The sequence below is a fragment of the Pteronotus mesoamericanus genome, unplaced genomic scaffold, assembly GCF_021234165.1.
Source record: "Pteronotus mesoamericanus isolate MK-2021 breed Mesoamerican mustached bat unplaced genomic scaffold, CSHL_Meso_final contig_50, whole genome shotgun sequence".
NCBI lineage: Eukaryota > Metazoa > Chordata > Mammalia > Chiroptera > Mormoopidae > Pteronotus > Pteronotus mesoamericanus.
The window spans coordinates 24,504,951-24,523,273 of record NW_026555186.1 but is presented as its reverse complement, the minus strand read 5'-3'; the positions used below and the strand labels follow the sequence as shown (position 1 = coordinate 24,523,273).

Sequence of the window (18,323 nt, the reverse complement as noted above, 5' to 3'; positions counted from 1 at the left end):
CCCGAAGTCCCGCCTACCGAGGACTTTCCACACTCGCCGGCGCTTCCGCGACACAGCCCGAAGGGCGGGGGCAGCCAAAGGAGAGAGTAACTTAGGCATCCAGTGCATTGCCTGAATTGAATGCTAGCTTCCCCTCTATTTCCCTGCCTCGGACCACACAATGAAAGTGTGTCATTGTAGGCCAGGAAACAATGGTCAGTGACTGGAAGGCGGAGTTTGATCGAGAGCGCCTCGCAGAGCCTCCGGAGCCCCTGGCGCTTGACACCGCCCACCCTTCCGGCTCCTTCCGGTTGCGCTTAGAGCCCTTGCGCCGAGGTTTCCAGAGCTGTGGCGGTGGGGACCATGCTGCTTCCGAACATCCTGCTCACCGGTTAGGGCGCGCAACGGGGAGGGGATGGACAGTGGGTTGGTTTGGGACGCCGAGTTCTCTGGAGCCTCGGGCGTCCGAAGTGGGAGCGCTCAGTGTTTTGTTTCGAGGCTAGTCGAGGGCCGCGTGGCGTGGCAGTTGTTAGGTCCTCAGACCCGGTCCTCGCGACCGTTGTGGGGGGAGGAGCCGGACGGGGGAACGTCAGTTCTGTTGGCTGAGTCTGCTCGGTGAGGCGGAGAGGAATAAACCAGTTCAGCTCCCCTTTCTGGCAAGCTGACTAATCTTTCTGAATCTAGTTTTTGTTTGTGAAGTGGTTGTTGATTTTTTTTTTTTTTTTTGGTTGGGTGTCTTTGGCTTTTAGAGAGGTCATATTGGTGATCTGTTAGCGGTGGATGCCTAGTTTTTAAGGCCTTACTGGGCCGTCTTTCATTTTCCTTTGTATCTGAGAGTCAACTTTCGGTAAGAGAGTTCGGGTGTTTGTGGCGTATGGTGATTAATTTGCTGTGTTCATTGAGTTAGTATCAGAGACTTTTTTTCTTCCAAGAAGAAAACAAATTTATCTCCTGAGCACATCGGGTCGTTTCTTGTACTGAGATGCGGCGGAAGTTCCCGTGGGGGTCCTTCTGGTTATTTGGATCCGTACTCAGGGGCCCCGTTAGTATGTGAGCGGTCCTAAAATGCCGCATAAGGGAGACGTTCTTTGTGGGGGGGAAAAAGCTATAAATTTTTTATCGTTTAACAAAACATAAGCTTGTTGGCTGCGCACAATTTTTCTGTTTCTGAGAGCTGCAAATTAACATAAACATACTACTATTTAGCCTTTAAGATTTCTTAAGGGAAAAATTCTACAATATCTAAATTGACTGGGGCATTCAATGTCTTGGTTTTTAATATTAAGCCATATTGTCAAAAACTTGTGTGTGAGCATTTTATTAAAAGCGCAGTGAGTCCAGGATTCAAACGTGGTGTTATTAGAGGGGAACTTAAGGCGAATGTTATTGTCTTGTATATAGAGATTTGATTTATTCTTTTTATCATGGATGATAATCGAATTTTATTCAGTGGCATTAAACCTGAAAAGCTGAAAATTATGCATTTAATTATCTTGAAATCCAGTAGATATTAAAAAGGGAAAGTGAAAAACAATGTGTAGTGCTGTCATTTATGTGAAAGGGAATGTACGGTGTGTGTACATATTAAATTTGCACGTTATGTATCGGTACATGCACACACAGTATGCTATCAGATGTACCTGTGTGTGGATGTTTATACAAACACATGCATAGGACTTCAAGAATCTAAAGGAAGAGTATAGGGAGTCCTTGGTGTAATTGAGATTTGTTTTTGATATTGTGTGATTTTTTTTTTTCCATGAACAGTTTCTTAATTTTTTAAAAAATTAAATAATGGTAATTTATTTGAGATATCTAGCTTTACTCTGAAAATTTCCATAGTGGTGGCAAGCAGTCTGTGAATTGGTATCAGAATTGCCCAGGCCCCACTTCTGACAGAACTAGATGCACTGGGTGAGATTCTGACATCCAACAGGCTTTGGATATATTAATTCATATAGGGTGGCTAATTACAAAACTTTTCATTTCTGTTAAGAATATTAAGGAGGGCAGGTAGGTGGCTAAAGTCTAATAAGTATTTCATGAACAATATTTTCTGTGGCTTGTCTTACAGGTACACCAGGGGTTGGAAAAACAACACTAGGCAAAGAACTTGCATCAAGATCAGGACTGAAATACATTAATGTGGGTGATTTAGCTCGAGAAGGTAAGGGACATTTTGGTGGTGTTTTTAAAAAGAGAGAGAGAGATGCTTTGGATGGTATGGCTCAGTGGATTGAGTGCTGGCCTGTGAACCAAAGGGTTGCTGGTTCCAGGAGGGCGTATGCCTGGACTGCAGGCCAGGTCCCCCGTAGGTTGGGCACGCGAGAGACAACCACACATGGATGGTTTTCTGCCTCTCTTCCTACCTTCCCCTCTCTCTAAAAATAAATAAATAAAATCTTAGAGAGAGAATGGAGTATTAGTACTATACTGTGAGAGGGTACAAAAAGCAGAGGAAGATTACCATTGAGGAATTTATGCTGTGTTGGAGACCCATAATAATAGAAAGTACAGTCATACCTCAGTACTCGTTGGCTTCGGAACTCATCAGATCCTGTACTCAGTGCATTTTGATGAGGAAACAATGTTTCAGCACTCGGCACTTGCTGGGGACCCATTGCACTTGCTAGAATTTGTCTTTGTCACACTGCTGTCCCGCTAGAGAAAATGCTTCATTGTTTGCTACTCATTGTTTTCAGCGTTCATCATGAGTTCTGGAACAAATTACCAGTAACTGATGAGTACCAGGGTACCACTGTATTAAATGTCTAAAACTGTGTCCTAGTTATTTTGATCATTATATTGCCCCCCAATTGGCTAGCAGGTCTTGTGGATAGTAATTGGGAAGGTTTCCATGAAGAGATTGATTGGACTTAGGATAGGCAGAATCTGAATGTGAGGAAGAGGCAGAATGTTTTGAGATGGATGAATGTGTAAAAGTTCAGGTGAAGCCAAGCGTATCTGTGGAACTGATTATATTGATCTCACTGGAAGGAAAGAGTATTCTGACCTCAGGTAGTAGGACATGGTTGTCTTACGATATTTTCTTAGATTAATTTGGTAGTTGCATGTCTGCATGAAACTGCACATATTCTAAAATGATGTGTTTTTACTTATTTTACCTTGTTTTCCCCCAGTCATTTCCCCCTTATTGTGTCTTCGTCTTTCCATATTCTATTATGATTTGTACAGGGTAGAAACTCAATAAATTTAAGTTAAGGGAACTGTAAGTGTACCTCATTAAAATTAAAAAGATTTAATATATTTTTAAAATTTAAATATTTTTTAAATGTAACATTTAAAAAACTTTTTTAAGTTCCTGACAGTTGCTACTAAAGTAACTATTTCAGGTTTGATCTAATGTGCATATTTTCTTTAAATGACCTAAAGTCTGATCACCGGATATCATGGAGTCTGGCAAGATGGCTTCTCCCAAGAGCATGCCGAAAGATGCACAGATGATGGCACAAATCCTGAAGGATATGGGGATTACAGAATATGAGCCAAGAGTAATAAATCAGATGTTGGAGTTTGCCTTCCGATATGTGACCACAATTCTAGATGATGCGAAAATTTATTCAAGCCATGCTAAGAAAGCTACCGTTGATGCAGATGATGTGCGATTGGCAATCCAGTGTCGCGCTGACCAGTCTTTTACCTCTCCTCCCCCAAGAGATTTTTTATTAGATATTGCAAGGCAGAGAAATCAAACCCCTTTGCCACTGATCAAGCCATATTCAGGTCCTAGATTGCCACCTGATAGATACTGCTTGACTGCTCCAAACTATAGACTTAAGTCTTTACAAAAAAAGGCAACTACTTCTGCGGGAAGAATAACAGTTCCACGGTTAAGTGTTGGTTCAGTTACTAGCAGACCAAGTACTCCCACACTTGGCACACCAACCCCACAAACCATGTCAGTTTCAACTAAAGTAGGGACTCCGATGTCCCTTACAGGGCAAAGGTTTACAGTACAGATGCCCACTTCACAGTCCCCAGCTGTAAAAACATCAATTCCTGCAACATCAGCAGTTCAGAATGTTCTTATTAATCCATCATTAATTGGGTCCAAAAACATTCTCATTACCACTAACATGGTGTCATCACAAAATACTGCCAATGACTCATCAAATGCATTGAAACGAAAACGCGAAGATGATGATGATGACGACGACGATGATGATGACTATGATAATTTGTAATCCAGCCTTGATGCATGTAACATGTATACTTGATCTTGAATCCACTGTACTAAGATTAAATACGCATGCTGGATGTTTGCAAGTTGTGTTTTAGAAAACATAGTATTTAATGAGTAAATACAGTTACCATAGTTTTTAATTGAGATATTGTATTTTCTTTAATAGAATTCATAGTGGTTTTTCGTCAGCCTTTAAGTGTAAGAAATAAAGTTGCTATTCATCAATTTGATTGTTGGTACTGTGGCAATTACATTTTTAGAAGCTATTTTACCCCTCATCACCAACAGAAGTAATAGTTGTAAACGACTTCAGTTGTTGCAGGCTGTTTATTACCACTAGAGTGTCATCTCTGATGTCTTCAGATGATTAAATCACAGTAGGCTCTCTGGTGTGTAAGTCATTCTAATGTGCCATTTCTCTCAAATTACTAAAATACAACCACGGTTCTTTTTGGGGAGAACACTGGATGGGGACTTTTATTCAAAGTGAATCGTCATCTGTTTGGATTTATCTTCCTCAATTGCCCAAGTTCTTCCTAGGTCCTGTTTTTCTATCCCTTTGGTTATGCTTATGGACCCTAATGTGTCTCCCAGTATCTCCCCACTTTAAAAGTTTTAGCTCTGGCCATATAACTTAGTTGGTTAGAGTGTCGTCCCTATACGTGAAGGTTGAGGGTTCAATCCCAAGTCGGGGAACATACAAAAATCAACCAATGAATGAATAAATAAGTGAACAACAAATTGGTGTTTCTCCCTTTGTCTCTCAAATAAAATTAAAATTTTTTCAGTATCCCATTTGCAGACCAGTTTTCTGCATTTTTGCTTGCCATATTCTTAATATAAATCACTGTCATGCTTTTATTTTTAATCCAGGCCTGGCATGTAAATTAGAGTTAATAAAACTCAGCTCATTATTCTCATTATTAGCTATTGTACATAGCTCGAAAGTCTTCATTTTATACCTATGTGAAATCTGGTTTTGTTTCTTTCCATGTTGAGCTTTACAGTTTTTGGCAAGTGATTTGGGAGTCACAGTAGTCATTTTCCGTCATGTCTTCCAGTTCTAGCCTCAATTTTACAGGTCTAAACTTGATTGCTATATAATCAATCAGGCATAGCATTGTGAGGAACAGTAACACTAGACCATTTGGTCCTCTCCTACTTACATTTACCCCATTTTAGCCAGTTGTTAGTCCACCTAATGGTGTGTAGTCTTAAACCATTTTATTGATGAAATTTAATCCTTAAAGAAGTGTTTTCCCCTCATAAAATGCCACATAAAAGATTTCTGGTTTGACTTGAAGTGGTGTTGGATGAGGTACTTTATAAGATCTCATAATGTACCAGATTTTTTTTTTCTTACGCCATTTGTAACAATCACTTTAGAATATATTCTGAGATATCCAGCCTTCTAATTTTTTTTTTCAAATCGTGATATATTTTAAGGAAAACCATGCAATAATCTATGAAACAGTGGTTCTTAGCTAGTGGTGATTTTGTCCTTCAGGGGACATTTGGCAATTTCTGGGGACATTTTTGGTAGGCACAACTGGGGTTCAGGGAGTTGCTAGTGTCATCTAATGGGTAGAAGGCAGTGATTTCTGAACATCCCACAATTCACATCATCTAATCCCATAACAGAATTATCAAGCTCAAAATGTTAGTAGCTGAGGTTGAGAAGCTCTGCTATAAGACTTTAAAGGAAAAAAAAATGGTTTTGAACAAATGTCTAAATGGATGTTGACAGCCATCCTAATAATCATATTGAATTGCTGTATTACAGTTGACCCTTGAACAACATGGATTTGAATTGCGTGGATCCCCATATACGTGGATTTTTCAATTGACATGTGCAGTTCAACTCTGTGGTTGGGAATCTATATGTAGAGGGCTGACTAGTTATACATGGATTTTTCAGTTTGTGGCAGGTTGGTCCCCCTAATCCCTGCACTGTTCAAGGGTCAGTGGTATTTTTAAGAGATCCTTATGCCACTTGGAACCCAGGCATGAAAAATTATTTGGGAAATTAAAGTTAATAAAATCACTGGGAGTCCTAAATATTGTGTGCCTAAGAGTACTTTTCTTATCCCTGTACTTCCAGGATCTCAGATTCCTCCTCACTTGATATCCTTTCCCATATGCAGTCATTTAATTACTTTTATCAGCATCCTTAATTTTCCTGCCACCAGTTTGTCAGTCTGAAGCCTCTGGTCCTAATCTCTGTAAGTCAAGACAAAGTAGTAGTATATTGACTCTGGATCTATTTCAAATAGGAGTTGGAAAGCGTAGCCAGACCCTCAACATTTATAATCTTGATCTGTTTCTAACCTAGTTGTGGGCAAACTGCTGCTGTTTTTATAGGAACCACTAGCTAAAGATTAACTCACAATGCCTGATGTATTTACTATCTTGCCCTTTCCAGAAGTTTGCCATCCTCTAATCTCTTTTCTGTTCCATCTTTTTCCTCCACTGAAAGCCTTTGAAATGACTCTCTCCATTTGCTCTCCAACACTGTTCTCTCCCAATCTTTGCATCAGATCCTCTCCTTCCCACCAATATACCTCTTTCCCTCATGATTTCACTGCAGACATCTTGTAATTTCTGCTCCTCTCTCTAATAATCTCATACACTCAGGACTGGCCACTCCCTTTCATTGATGATTCTTAATAACTAAGCCCAATTTCTAGACACCCAAATGTAGCCATCTGGATAGTACCCAGGCATTGCCATATTAGCATGTTTAAAAAGCACATGCTCTGAAGTTACCCCTGACTCTACTTGCCCATTCCTGATTCCTATCCCCCGCATGTACAAACACTAATACACCATGCAGATCATTTGGCCTTTAAATTTTGATAGTTTGTCTAAAAAATCTCTGTAGACTACTATTCCTAACACATCTGGTGCTGCATTCCTATGGTACCCCTAATCCATTCACAAGACCATTTGTGCTGAATCTCCTTCAGTGTCTTACCTTCCCTCCTCTACACCATCCTGTCCAAAAAACAGAATAGAGCCCTGGCCAAGTAGCTCAGTTGGTTATAGCATCATCCCTATGTGCCCAGGTTGCAGGTTCGATCTGTAGTCTGGGTACATACAAGAACCAACCAATGAATGCATAAGTAGCTAGAACAACAAATTGATATTTCTCCCAAATCAATAAAAAATTTTCTTAAAAAATGGGGAGCAGGAATAACATGACTTGATTTTTACTGATAAAGTCCATCCTTCTTATGAAATATAGGAGATTATGAACTGGCCTGTCTACCCTCAGCCTTACCTGCGGCCACTGTCCACTCTGTCCCCTTCAGTCTGCTCACAATGCACTACTGTTTCTCAGTCACACTAGGAATTTTCCACCTCCATGTCTTTATACATCTCATTTCCTTACATGTAGATGCCCTCCTCTGCCTTACAGGCAACTCTTAAAAAGCCCAACTCAAATGTCACATGTTTGGTGTTAACTTCTCTAAGCAGAAATTACTGCTCTTTTCTGTACATAAAATGCCAGGTGTCAAAAAAACAATCATTCTAAACCAGTTAATGTCTTGTACTTAATAAGTTTCTTGGATTGAGGTAACTATGTTTCCAAGTGAGAAATATCTGGAGATGTCTTAAATATTGGCAGTAGCCTCAAAACAGATAAGTAGCATCCCAGTATCTTCAAAAAACAGCTTTCACATAGTGTGTAAATTCTAGGATGGCAGTTAAAACATTTTATAGCTTGATAAATGACAGCTAGGAAGATCTTTTAAGGTAAGAACTTAGCCTTTCAACTCTGGTTCCACAATCAATATTTTTTTCTGCAAGTAATATATCTTTAAATAAGTTACAAGACTTTGTTTAGAAAATTGAATGATTTTCTAAGCTTTCATAATTTAAAGCAAGCCTTTTCGTGTTTGCTAGATTAAGACCCTATGTATAGACAACTATAAATTTCTGAAACTTTCTGAAGTAGTATATATATTTCTGCTTTTTTGGGAAATTTACAATAAAGTTTAGAATCCATTCATGGTCATGTCTCTCAATTTACTACGGTACAGATTATAATCATCACCCAAAATTCTGCAGGAGCTTTGATACGGTATCCATGCTGTTGGAGATTTGTTTCCTTCCAACTCTTTTTACAAATCAAAATGATTTTTTCATTGAATTTATTGAGGTGACATTGGTTAATAAAATTATATAGGTTTCTTTCTTTAAAAATTTTTTTAAAAATCCTCACTTGAGGACATTTTTCCCCTTGCTTTTAGAGGGAGGAAGGGAGCAAGAAACAGCGATGCGGGGGAGAAGCATCGATTGGTTGCCTCCTGCACATGCCTATACCTGGGGTCAAACCCACAACCTAGGTATGTCCTCTGACCAGGAACCAAACCTGCAACCTTTTGGTTATGGGATGATGCTCCAACCAACTGAGCCACACTGGCTGGGGCAGAGTATGTAATACTTACTTCTTGAACTTTATTTAATTGCATAGCATTTCATTAGTTACTATATCAATATTTAACTTTCCCTTTTGTTGAACATTTTTAATCATTTTATCACAATCTCTTTCTGATTAGAAATTAAATGATAGAGGAAATCTGAATGGGTATCTTTTTTTTTTTAAGTACACATCCAGAGTTGATTGACTATATATGTACATATACAACTAGTATAACAGACATTTAAAGGCTGACTTTAATTTGTACCCCTTTAACAACTGGGAATGTACAACATTTTTTCATTATGTTTACTGCCTTTTCCATTCTGTGTGAATTCTTTGTTAAATTCCTTTTTATCTTGATTTTTTTATTTTTAAGGTCTTTATATAATCTATATTTCAGTTCTTTGTCGTACTACAAAATATTTCTATTATTTCTCTTTTTATTCTTTAAGTGACACTTTTTTATTTTTTTTTAAGATTGTATTTTTAGAGAGGGAAAGGGAGAGAGAAAGAGAGGGAGAGAAACATCAATGTGTGGTTGCCTCATGCGCACCCTACTCGGGCCCTGGCCCACAACCCAGGCACGTGCCCTGACTGGGAATTGAACTGGCGACCCTTGGTTCACAGGCCAGCTCTCAATCCACTGAGCCACACTAGCCAGGGCAAACATTTTAATTGCTTATTTTATTTTTTTAAGGTTTTAAAAAATTTCTTTTTAGAGAGAAGGGAGGGAGAAAGAGGGAGAGAGATGGATCAATTGCCTCTCGTTAGCACCCTGACCAGGGACCAAGCCTGCAACCCAGGCATGTGCCCTGACTGGGAATTGAACCTGCAACCTTTTGTTTGTGGGACCAGTGCCCAACCAACTGAGCCACCCCACTAGGGCTTCTTTTCCCTTTTTTTTTTTAATTTATTGATTTTAGAGAGAAAGAAACATCGATTTGTTGTTCCATTTATTTTTGCATTTATTGATTGATTCTTGTATGTGCCCTGACTGGGAGACCCCTCAACCTTGTTGTATGGAGACAGCTCTAACCAACTGAGCTAGCTACCCAGCCAGGGCTTATGTTAGATTTAAATCTGCCTTCTTTAGAACTGCGCATCATTTTTTTTTTAAGATTGTATTTATTTATTTTAGAGGGGAAAGGAGAGAGGGAGAGAAACATCAATGTATGGTTGCCTCTTGCGTGCCCCCTACTGGGAACCTGGCCCACAACTGAGGTATGTGTCCTAGACAGGCTCAAACCAGAGACCCTTTGGTCTCAGGCCGGCACTCAATCCACTGAGCAACACCAGCCAGAACTGCCCATCCTTCTTGTTTTGCCTTATGAAATAGGATATTTAACCCTTGATTTTGGAGATGTTGGAAATCTAGAAATAAAGATGCTGTTCAGGAACATCTGGATACTGACTTACCCACACCACATGAAGATACGGCCTCAGTGACAAGACGGTTCATTCCTGGAATCCAGAACCTATTTTTATTTTTATTTTTTAAATCGAAATGTAATTTATTATTTTAAAGATTTTTATTTATTTATTTTTAGAGAGAGAGAAAGGGAGGGAGAAAGAGAGTGAGAGAAACATCAATGTGTGGTTGTCTTGCTCACACTCCCTACTGTGGTCCCGGCCCGCAGCTGAGGCATGTGCCCTGACTGGGAATCAGACTGGCGACCCTTTGGAGAACCTGTTATTTTAAATAAGTTTCATATCCTTTGCCTAATAAATTTGGAACTTAACCTTCTGTTAATGTGTGTGAGAGCATTTGTATCCATGTGTCACCCTTCCCACTAACCTGTAGGTCACCAAAATTAATGCTGTTCTAGTAGCCCACAAATTCAGAAATTAGCTATTATGAATTCTTTAGTTGGTTTCCATTTTGATAGCTAAAACAGTTTCAGATATGTGGCCATCCAAGAATTTTCCTCTAGATAAAATTCTAATTTATTAGTATCATTCACTATATCCATGTGACATCTATTGTGTTAGTGCCATCCCTTGTCTCTAAAAGAGTAATTAATGATTGACTTCCCTTCCTAAAGTCTAGAATTAATTGACTATTACTGAAAGTTACTTAGAAAATACTACTTCTGCCCTGCCTGGTGTGGCTCATTGCATTGAGCGCCAGCCTGCGAAACAATGGGTCACCAGTTGGATTCCCAGTCAGGGCACGTGTCTGATCCCCAGTAGGGGGAACGTGAGAGGCAACCACACATGGATGTTTCTTTCCCTCTCTCCCTCCCTTACCCTCTGTCTAAAAATAAATAAATAAAATCTTTTTTTTTTATTTTTTTTTTAAGAAAATACTACTTTAACCCGCCAATGTACATCTTTTCCAGGGCAGTTATATGACGGCTATGATGAAGAGTATGATTGTCCCATTTTAGATGAAGATAGAGTAAGTACAACTTTTTAAATAAAGGATACATTTTAAAAATTTTAATAGGAAATTTGACTTGTTTTTTAAGAATCATTCATCCTTTTTTTCCTCCACCTTTCTTATAGGTAGTGGATGAGTTAGAAAGCCAGATGAGTGAAGGTGGAGTTATTGTTGATTACCATGGTTGTGATTTCTTCCCTGAACGCTGGTTTCATATAGTTTTTGTGCTGAAAACAGATAACAGTGTATTGTACAAAAGACTTGAAGCAAGGTAAGAAAGGAAATATATTGAATTCTTAAAGTATAAACTTTTTTTCAGATTCTGAAATTGGTTATTGTGACTATTTGGTCTCTAGTTGTGAACCAAATCTGCATGGTACCAACATTCTGAATCTAAAAGAAAAAGATGCATTTGTATAATGCAGGCATTTGTATAACTGTGTAAATGAATACTTCAACTGACAGTTTAAGTAAAATGTACTATATTGCAACCCTATTGAATATGCTTTTTCCTTGAAGTAAAACCTTGCTAGGAAAACAGCCAAGCCAACAACATAGTCTTTGCTACTGAGTGAACATTACCCAAATTATCCTTATTACAGGAATGGGAAAGCTTATGAAAAACTAACAAGATAAATCAACATTTCACAACCTTTAAAATATATTTGAGTTAGTGCCTCCAAGAGAGTGTCACACTCCAGAATAACCAAAAAGGATACATTTTTGAGGAAAACATTTTTCTGCTGCCTTCTGATTCAAGCTTTGGGAAGATGGCAGTTCTAGGAGGAATTTAGAGGGCAGTCTCAGCAAAGAAAACTCCAGAAATTTGCCTAAGGTCAGATTCAGAATTTGCGATTCTCACTGAGTCAGCTCTGAGTAACTACCATTGGGTGGAATACTTGCAAAATCCTTGCACAAAGGAGTATAGTAGCAGACATGTAGGGAGGGTTCGGTTGGAACAAGACCCACAACTGCCATCCTTTTTTCTCTAGGTAGTGAAAAGCCATTAAAAGTATTTGAACAGAGAAGTAATAGAGACCATGTAGTACTTACGCTTTTTTCTTAAACAAGGCACTTTTTAAAAATTATTAAAAATTACTGTTTTTTTGCAAATAGCCAAAGACTAAGGTATGAAAATAAGATGAGAGGTAGTCTTTTATTTGTAGCCATTGAAAAAATTATAATAAAGTAACTACTTTTTAAAAAACAGCTCTATTGACATACATTCACACACCACACAATTCACCCATTTAAAGTGTATAATTCAGTGGTTTTTAGTATATTCACAGAGGTGTGCATCTATTACTACAGTCAGTTTTTGAAAACATTCATCATCCTCCCCCCCCCCAAAAAAACCCCACACCCATTAGCAGTCACTGTCCATTTTCTGCCTCTTTCCCAGTCTGAGGCAACCAGTAATTTACTTTCTCTCTCTGCAAAGTTGCCTATTCTGGACATTTCATGTAAATTAAATCATATAATATGTAGCCTTTTGTGTCTGGCTTTTTTCACTTAGTGTGATGTTTTCAAAATTCATCTGGGTTATCAGGTGCATCAGTACTTCATTCCTTTTTTATTGCCAAATAAAATCATTGTATAGATAGACTATATTCTGTAGTTTATTTATCAGGTATGTGATTGCAAAAATTTTCTCCCAGTCTGTGGGTTGTCTTTTCATAAAATTAATCGTCTTTTAAGTAGTTTCATTTAATTTTGATTTTTTTCATCCTCACCCAAAGATATGTGTATTGATTTTTATTTGATTTTTAGAGAGAAAGAGAGAGATACATCAACTTGTTCCATTTATTTATGCATTCGTTGGTTGCTGCTTCTATGTGCCCTTGCTACAGATTGAACCCACAATCTTGGTGTATTAGGACAATCCTCTAAACCGACTGAGCTACCCAGCCAGGGTAGAATTTTTTTATATTTTTCACTAGTTAATTGGTTGGCTAATTCACATATCTGTCTAAAGATTACTTAAGTTTATTTTTTTCAATGTCTTTGAAATTGGTAAAGATACATCTAGGTGATCAAGTACCTAATTAGTGTATATTATTTTAATCATATACATTTCATTTTATTAGATACCATCTACTTGTTTTATCTGTTTATATCATAACCACTCTCATTCTTTTTAAAATCTAAGACCATAATTATAGTATTCTTATTTTATTTCAGAATCTGGATTGAGATAGTTAGGTGTATTTACTAACTGAGTGCCTGACAAAATGTCAGGGAGGGGAAATTTCAGACAAACCTAAATATTGATCCTTCGTTTAACCCTCTTGTAGCACCCCTTATTTATAGGTGCCAGTCGATTTTCTATAGGTAAAGAGAATACAAGAAGTATTTTTGCATGATTTTTTGTATTTCCCACAGTCTCCAGTTTCTGGTATGTTTATTAAAACTCTAATTAATGCCATTTGTTTGCTTATCTTCTCTCTGCCTTCTAGAGGTTACAATGAGAAGAAACTGAAGAATAATATTGAGTGTGAAATTTTTCAAGTGCTATATGAAGAAGCATTAGCATCCTACAAGACAGAAATAGTGCATCGGCTGCCCAGCAATAAACCAGAAGATCTAGAGGATAATATCAATGAGATATTGAAGTGGATTGAGCAATGGAGCAAAGATCAGAGCTCTTGACTTATGAGTCTGGCCCCTTTAGAATCACTGTTAATATTTCTCTGCCCACATCACATAAATTGTCCAATAATCAGTAAAACTTTTTTATTAAAATTATGTTGCAGAACTAGTAGGTGCATAGTATACAGCTTTATGTTTGGGTTTCTCTTTTCTATGAGAAAGCTAAACAATCTCAAGTATAATGAATATAATGTTATTAAAGACAGAATAAAAATTGTCATCATTTAATGCTTGCTGAAAGAATAGGGGTAGCGATTGCTAAAGAATAAATAAGTCAGACAAAATGTGTGGACGGATATCTTTTAAGTTTATTACAGAAGAAAATGAACATGGTCTCTTAAAACTGAAATCTAAAGATAAAGCATCAGAGTTTCCATTTTTATTTCTCTAAAAAAGGGAATACTTACACTCTGAAAAAGGTACAAAAGATTATACTGGAAAGGTAGGTTTCCCTTCCAGGCCACCCCTGTTCTTCAGCTACCCCACATCCTCTCCCTTTAGGAACTAATGTTTCCTATATTTCTTTTCAGATGATTTATGTCTGCACAGTGTGTGTGTTACATATTTTCTTAAGCGCATGGCTAGCATACCATGTACACTATTCTGTATTTTTTCACTTACTATATTTTGGAGATTATACCATCTCAGAGTCTACGCACTTCCCTATCATTTTTTTAAAAGATATAATTCACGTGTCATAAAATTGACCATTTTAAAGTGGACAATCCACTGGTTTTTATCATATTCAGAAGACTGTGCAACCATCACCACTAATTCTATAACATTTTCATCACCCCACCCAAAAGAAGTCCTGTTCCCATTAGTCATCACTTCCCATTCTTTTCTCCTAGCCCCTTGCTATTACTAATCTTTGTATACATTGTTTCATTCTAGACATTTCATATAAATGGAATCATGCAGTATGTGGCCTTTTGTGTCTGGCTTCTACTACTTAGCATAATGTTTTTAAGGACATCCATGGTATAGCCTGTATCAGCACCTCATTCCATCAGTTCCACAGTTGGATTGTATCCACTTTGGGTTTTGTGAATTACCAATATTTGTGTATGAATTTTATGTGCATTTTGGTTTTCAATTCTCTTGGGTATGTGTCTAGGAGGGAAATTGCTGGGTTATACTGCAACTGAATTTAACTTTTTGAAGAAATACCAAACTGTTTTCCAAAGTGGCTATGTTGCTTTATAGTCTCACCATCCATGTACTAGGGATCTCATTTCTTCACATCCTTGCCAACATTTGCTACTGTTCATAATAGCCATTCTATAGAGATGCAGTCATATTTTATTTTTGTTTTTACATTTCCCTAATGACTAGTGGTGGTGTACTTCTTTTCATGTGCCTATTAATCATTTGTACAACTTCTTTGGACCCCTAAACTTTGTAATGTTTGCATCGAATTCCATTAAGGATGTGCTGCAATTGGTTTAGTCAAGCCCCTATGGATGGACAATTAAGTTGATTCCAGCTTTTTACTATTACAAACAATGATGTAAAAAAGGATAATACATATGTTAATGTGTGCCCGGCACTCTTAAACACAGTTCAAAAGTGAACTCTTAATTCACAGGAAGGTGTTATTTCCATTACAGAGGACAGAACCAAGGCACAGAAGAGTTCCGTAATTTACCCAAGAGCACAGCAAGGAAAGTGTCTGAGTCAGGACTCCATCCTAGCAGGCTTTTACCCACTAAGTTGTGCTACCTCATGCTTATGTAATTTTGCACATGAACAAGTTTCTCGGTCAAGTAAATTCCTGAAAGATAAACTGTGTGCAAACATAACATTGAGTAAATCCTTTTTAATAAAGACAGATTGCCTATTATATATGTGCAAGACTTCATCAAAATCACTATGGTAGGGAAGGCCTCCCAAGATGAGTTCTTGACCTCTAGATGATCTTAACCTAGTATATAAAAAAGACATACACACAAATGGACGCTTTAGACAAATAAGGTAGAATGTGGCAAGTGCCCTGTTGGAGATTAGAATGAGAGAATAGAAGAGAGAATTATTTTCTACTGTGAGTATCAAATGATGTAGGATGCAGGGCCTTGAAGACAGGGTATGGAAGTAAAAAAAATCGCTTGGCCTAGGTTAATACAACAAGGTGCTACCCAGTACTACCAGTCATATAAAATGAGGATAATTACTTCACAGGGCTATCGTAAGGATTAAGTAAACTGCTTAGCCCACACTAAGCACCATATGTATAGCACCATATATGTGTGTGTGTGTGTGTGTGTGTGTGTGTGTGTATGCTTGTTATTGTTTTCAGTAGTGTGAATGGCTATTTTGAGAAGATTATTGCCTTTTCACTACTGGAGTTCTCTAAATTCTCTTGCTAATCAAGCTACTCATTATCTTAACACGAATATTGACTCAATAATAAATGAGATTTTCCTTCAACAGGTGGGAGATAATGAAGTCTAACACAGAGCTACAGAACTTTTTGGAATTTTGTATATTCACTAGTTTCAGTCCTAGGTTTTCATGTGAAACTAGTGACAATGATTTAACATCTTATAGTGTGTTTGGAAAAGGTCTTAAAAATAACCTCCTTTACTGTTTTTCTCTGTTTTTATTCAAACCTATTTGTTAACTTTTTGTTTAAACAGGATGATTTAAATCAAACTTAAGTGTGTTGCCCTGGCCGGTGTGCCTCGGTTGGAGCATCATATCGTAACAAAGAGGCTGTGGGTTCTATTCCTAGTCGGGGCACATGCCTGGGTTGCAGGGTTCCATCCCTGTCTAGGCATGTATGATCCTCCTTCAGGGTGCATCCAGGAGGCAACCAACTGATGTTTCTCTCTTACATGGGTGTTTCTCTCTCTCCTTTCCTCTCTCCCTTCCTCTTTATCTAAAAGCAATGAAAAAATGTCCTCAGATGAGAACAAAAAAAAATTGAAAAAGAAAAGATAAGTGTGCCAAAATTTTAATCATTTCATAATTCTGTAAATGAGACTTTTTAGTATGATGTATTTGGTTTCTCAAGAGTGCCTTAAGATAGTAAGCTTTGGTGTATACATAACCAGTGACTTTTTCCCCCTTATGTCCTTGTTATATTTTTATTTTGGAGGGCTTTGAAATAGGGCTTTGGCCTTCAGTTATATTCCTTCTGTATTCTAAGCATGTCCTACCCAAATCCTTACCAACATTTAAATTTGTCTTTAACACAAAAGTAATAGGAGTCGAAAGAACCGTTTATTTTTTCCTATGAAGTAGGAAGAGGGAGAGGAAAAAAATCATGTTTTAATAACCTTCATTGCTGTATATGTGAAAAACAAATCATGAAAATTATATATACCTATGCTTTTACTTTTTCAAAATAGTAGTTTATTTTTCGCTGTATTTTTTTCTGTTACCATTTATTACCCTATACCCTCCTGCACCCCTGCTCATCCCCCTGCTGCCAGTCACCACTCTGTTGTCCATATCCATGAGTTCTTTATCTTTTTTCTTGATCCTGCCACTCCTCAACCTCTGCCCCCACCTCAGGCAGAGCTGTCAGCCTGTCTATCTATGAGTCTGTCTTTGTTTTGCTTGTTAGTTGAGTTTGTTCATTATATTCCATATATGAGTGAAATCATATGGTATTTGTCTTTCTCTACCAAGGCTTTTACTTAAAATTTAGTCCCTTAACTACTTTTGATGACATAAACTCTATTGACATTCTCATGTAAGCTATGAGCCCACTTCCTCCAAGGAGATATACATATTAATACAAAATGGTGCCTATATTTTTCAGAGATTCACAGACTCCTGAAATCCATCCAGAGGTTCATTGTTTAAAGAGTTTATTTTTATGGGAAGAGGGTTCAAAAAATAATTTGTGGAAAAAGACTAGTGAATAAAAAGCATATTCGTCATCCTGGAAGTCCTAGCCAGCGCATTATGCAAAAAAATAAGGACATGCAGAGCTAGAAGAAATAAACAACTCTCAGTCAACATGGTACCTATGTAGAAATTCCGAATGGCGTCCACACAAAAGCTACTTGAACTAATAAGTGACTTTCAGCAAGATCACAGAACACAAGACCAATACATGAAAGTCAATTGCATTTCCGTATATTAGTGACAAACAATATTAAATTAAAATTGTTTTAATTTAATTTTAAGGAAATTAAAATTAAAACAATAATACCATCTACTAATGTACCAAAAGGCATGCGGTACTGAGGTATATATCTAACAAAATATGTGCCATGTCTGCATGCTGAAAATTCAAAGGAAGGATCCAATTAGATGGATATACCATGCTCATTAATTTCAAGACTCAATATTATTAAGTTGTCAGTTTTCTGCAAATTGACCTATAAATTCATTCCCAATAAAAATCCCAACATAAAAATTGATAAGCTGATTCTAAAATGCACATGGAAACATATAGGAACTAGAATAGACAAACAACGCTTTAAAAGAACTTTTAAAAATTTTAAAAAACATATGTTTATTGATTTTAGACAGAGAGTAGGGGACAGAGAGAGAGAGAAAAACATCAGTTGGTTGCCACCCATGTGCTTCCCAACTGGGGATTGAATCTGCAACCTAGGTATGTGCCCTGATGCAGAATTGAACACCCGAATCAAACCCCCAACCTTCTGATGTACGGGGCAATGCTCCAACCAAATGAACCACACCAGCCAGGGCTTAAAAAAAAAAAAAAC

The 18,323-nt window shown here is 37.5% G+C and overlaps 2 protein-coding genes across 2 annotated transcripts; both read left to right on the top strand.

Moving 5' to 3' along the window:
• The first annotated feature begins 129 nt into the window (after window positions 1-129).
• On the top strand, window positions 130-15,520 carry AK6 (adenylate kinase 6). Its single transcript, XM_054578459.1, has 5 exons — window positions 130-370; window positions 2,054-2,146; window positions 10,949-11,007; window positions 11,115-11,260; window positions 13,446-15,520. The coding sequence occupies exons 1-5, from the start codon at window positions 343-345 to the stop codon at window positions 13,636-13,638; spliced, it is 519 nt and encodes a 172-aa protein (XP_054434434.1). The 5' UTR covers window positions 130-342; the 3' UTR covers window positions 13,639-15,520.
• Window positions 2,058-4,360, top strand: TAF9 (TATA-box binding protein associated factor 9). Its single transcript, XM_054578458.1, has 2 exons — window positions 2,058-2,146; window positions 3,373-4,360. Exon 2 carries the CDS (start codon window positions 3,390-3,392, stop codon window positions 4,182-4,184), a length of 795 nt encoding a protein of 264 aa, XP_054434433.1. The 5' UTR covers window positions 2,058-2,146; window positions 3,373-3,389; the 3' UTR covers window positions 4,185-4,360.
• Window positions 15,521-18,323: the final 2,803 nt, after the last annotated feature.

Bases quoted from the DNA above. Each gene is read 5' to 3' on its own strand.
- AK6 (XM_054578459.1), top strand. From the start codon at position 343: ATGCTGCTTCCGAACATCCTGCTCACCG. The intron at 371-2,053 runs GTTAGGGCGCGC...CTTGTCTTACAG, and splicing joins TCCGAACATCCTGCTCACCG to GTACACCAGGGGTTGGAAAA. The intron at 2,147-10,948 runs GTAAGGGACATT...CATCTTTTCCAG, and splicing joins GGGTGATTTAGCTCGAGAAG to GGCAGTTATATGACGGCTAT.
- TAF9 (XM_054578458.1), top strand. From the start codon at position 3,390: ATGGAGTCTGGCAAGATGGCTTCTCCCAAGAGCATGCCGAAAGATGCA.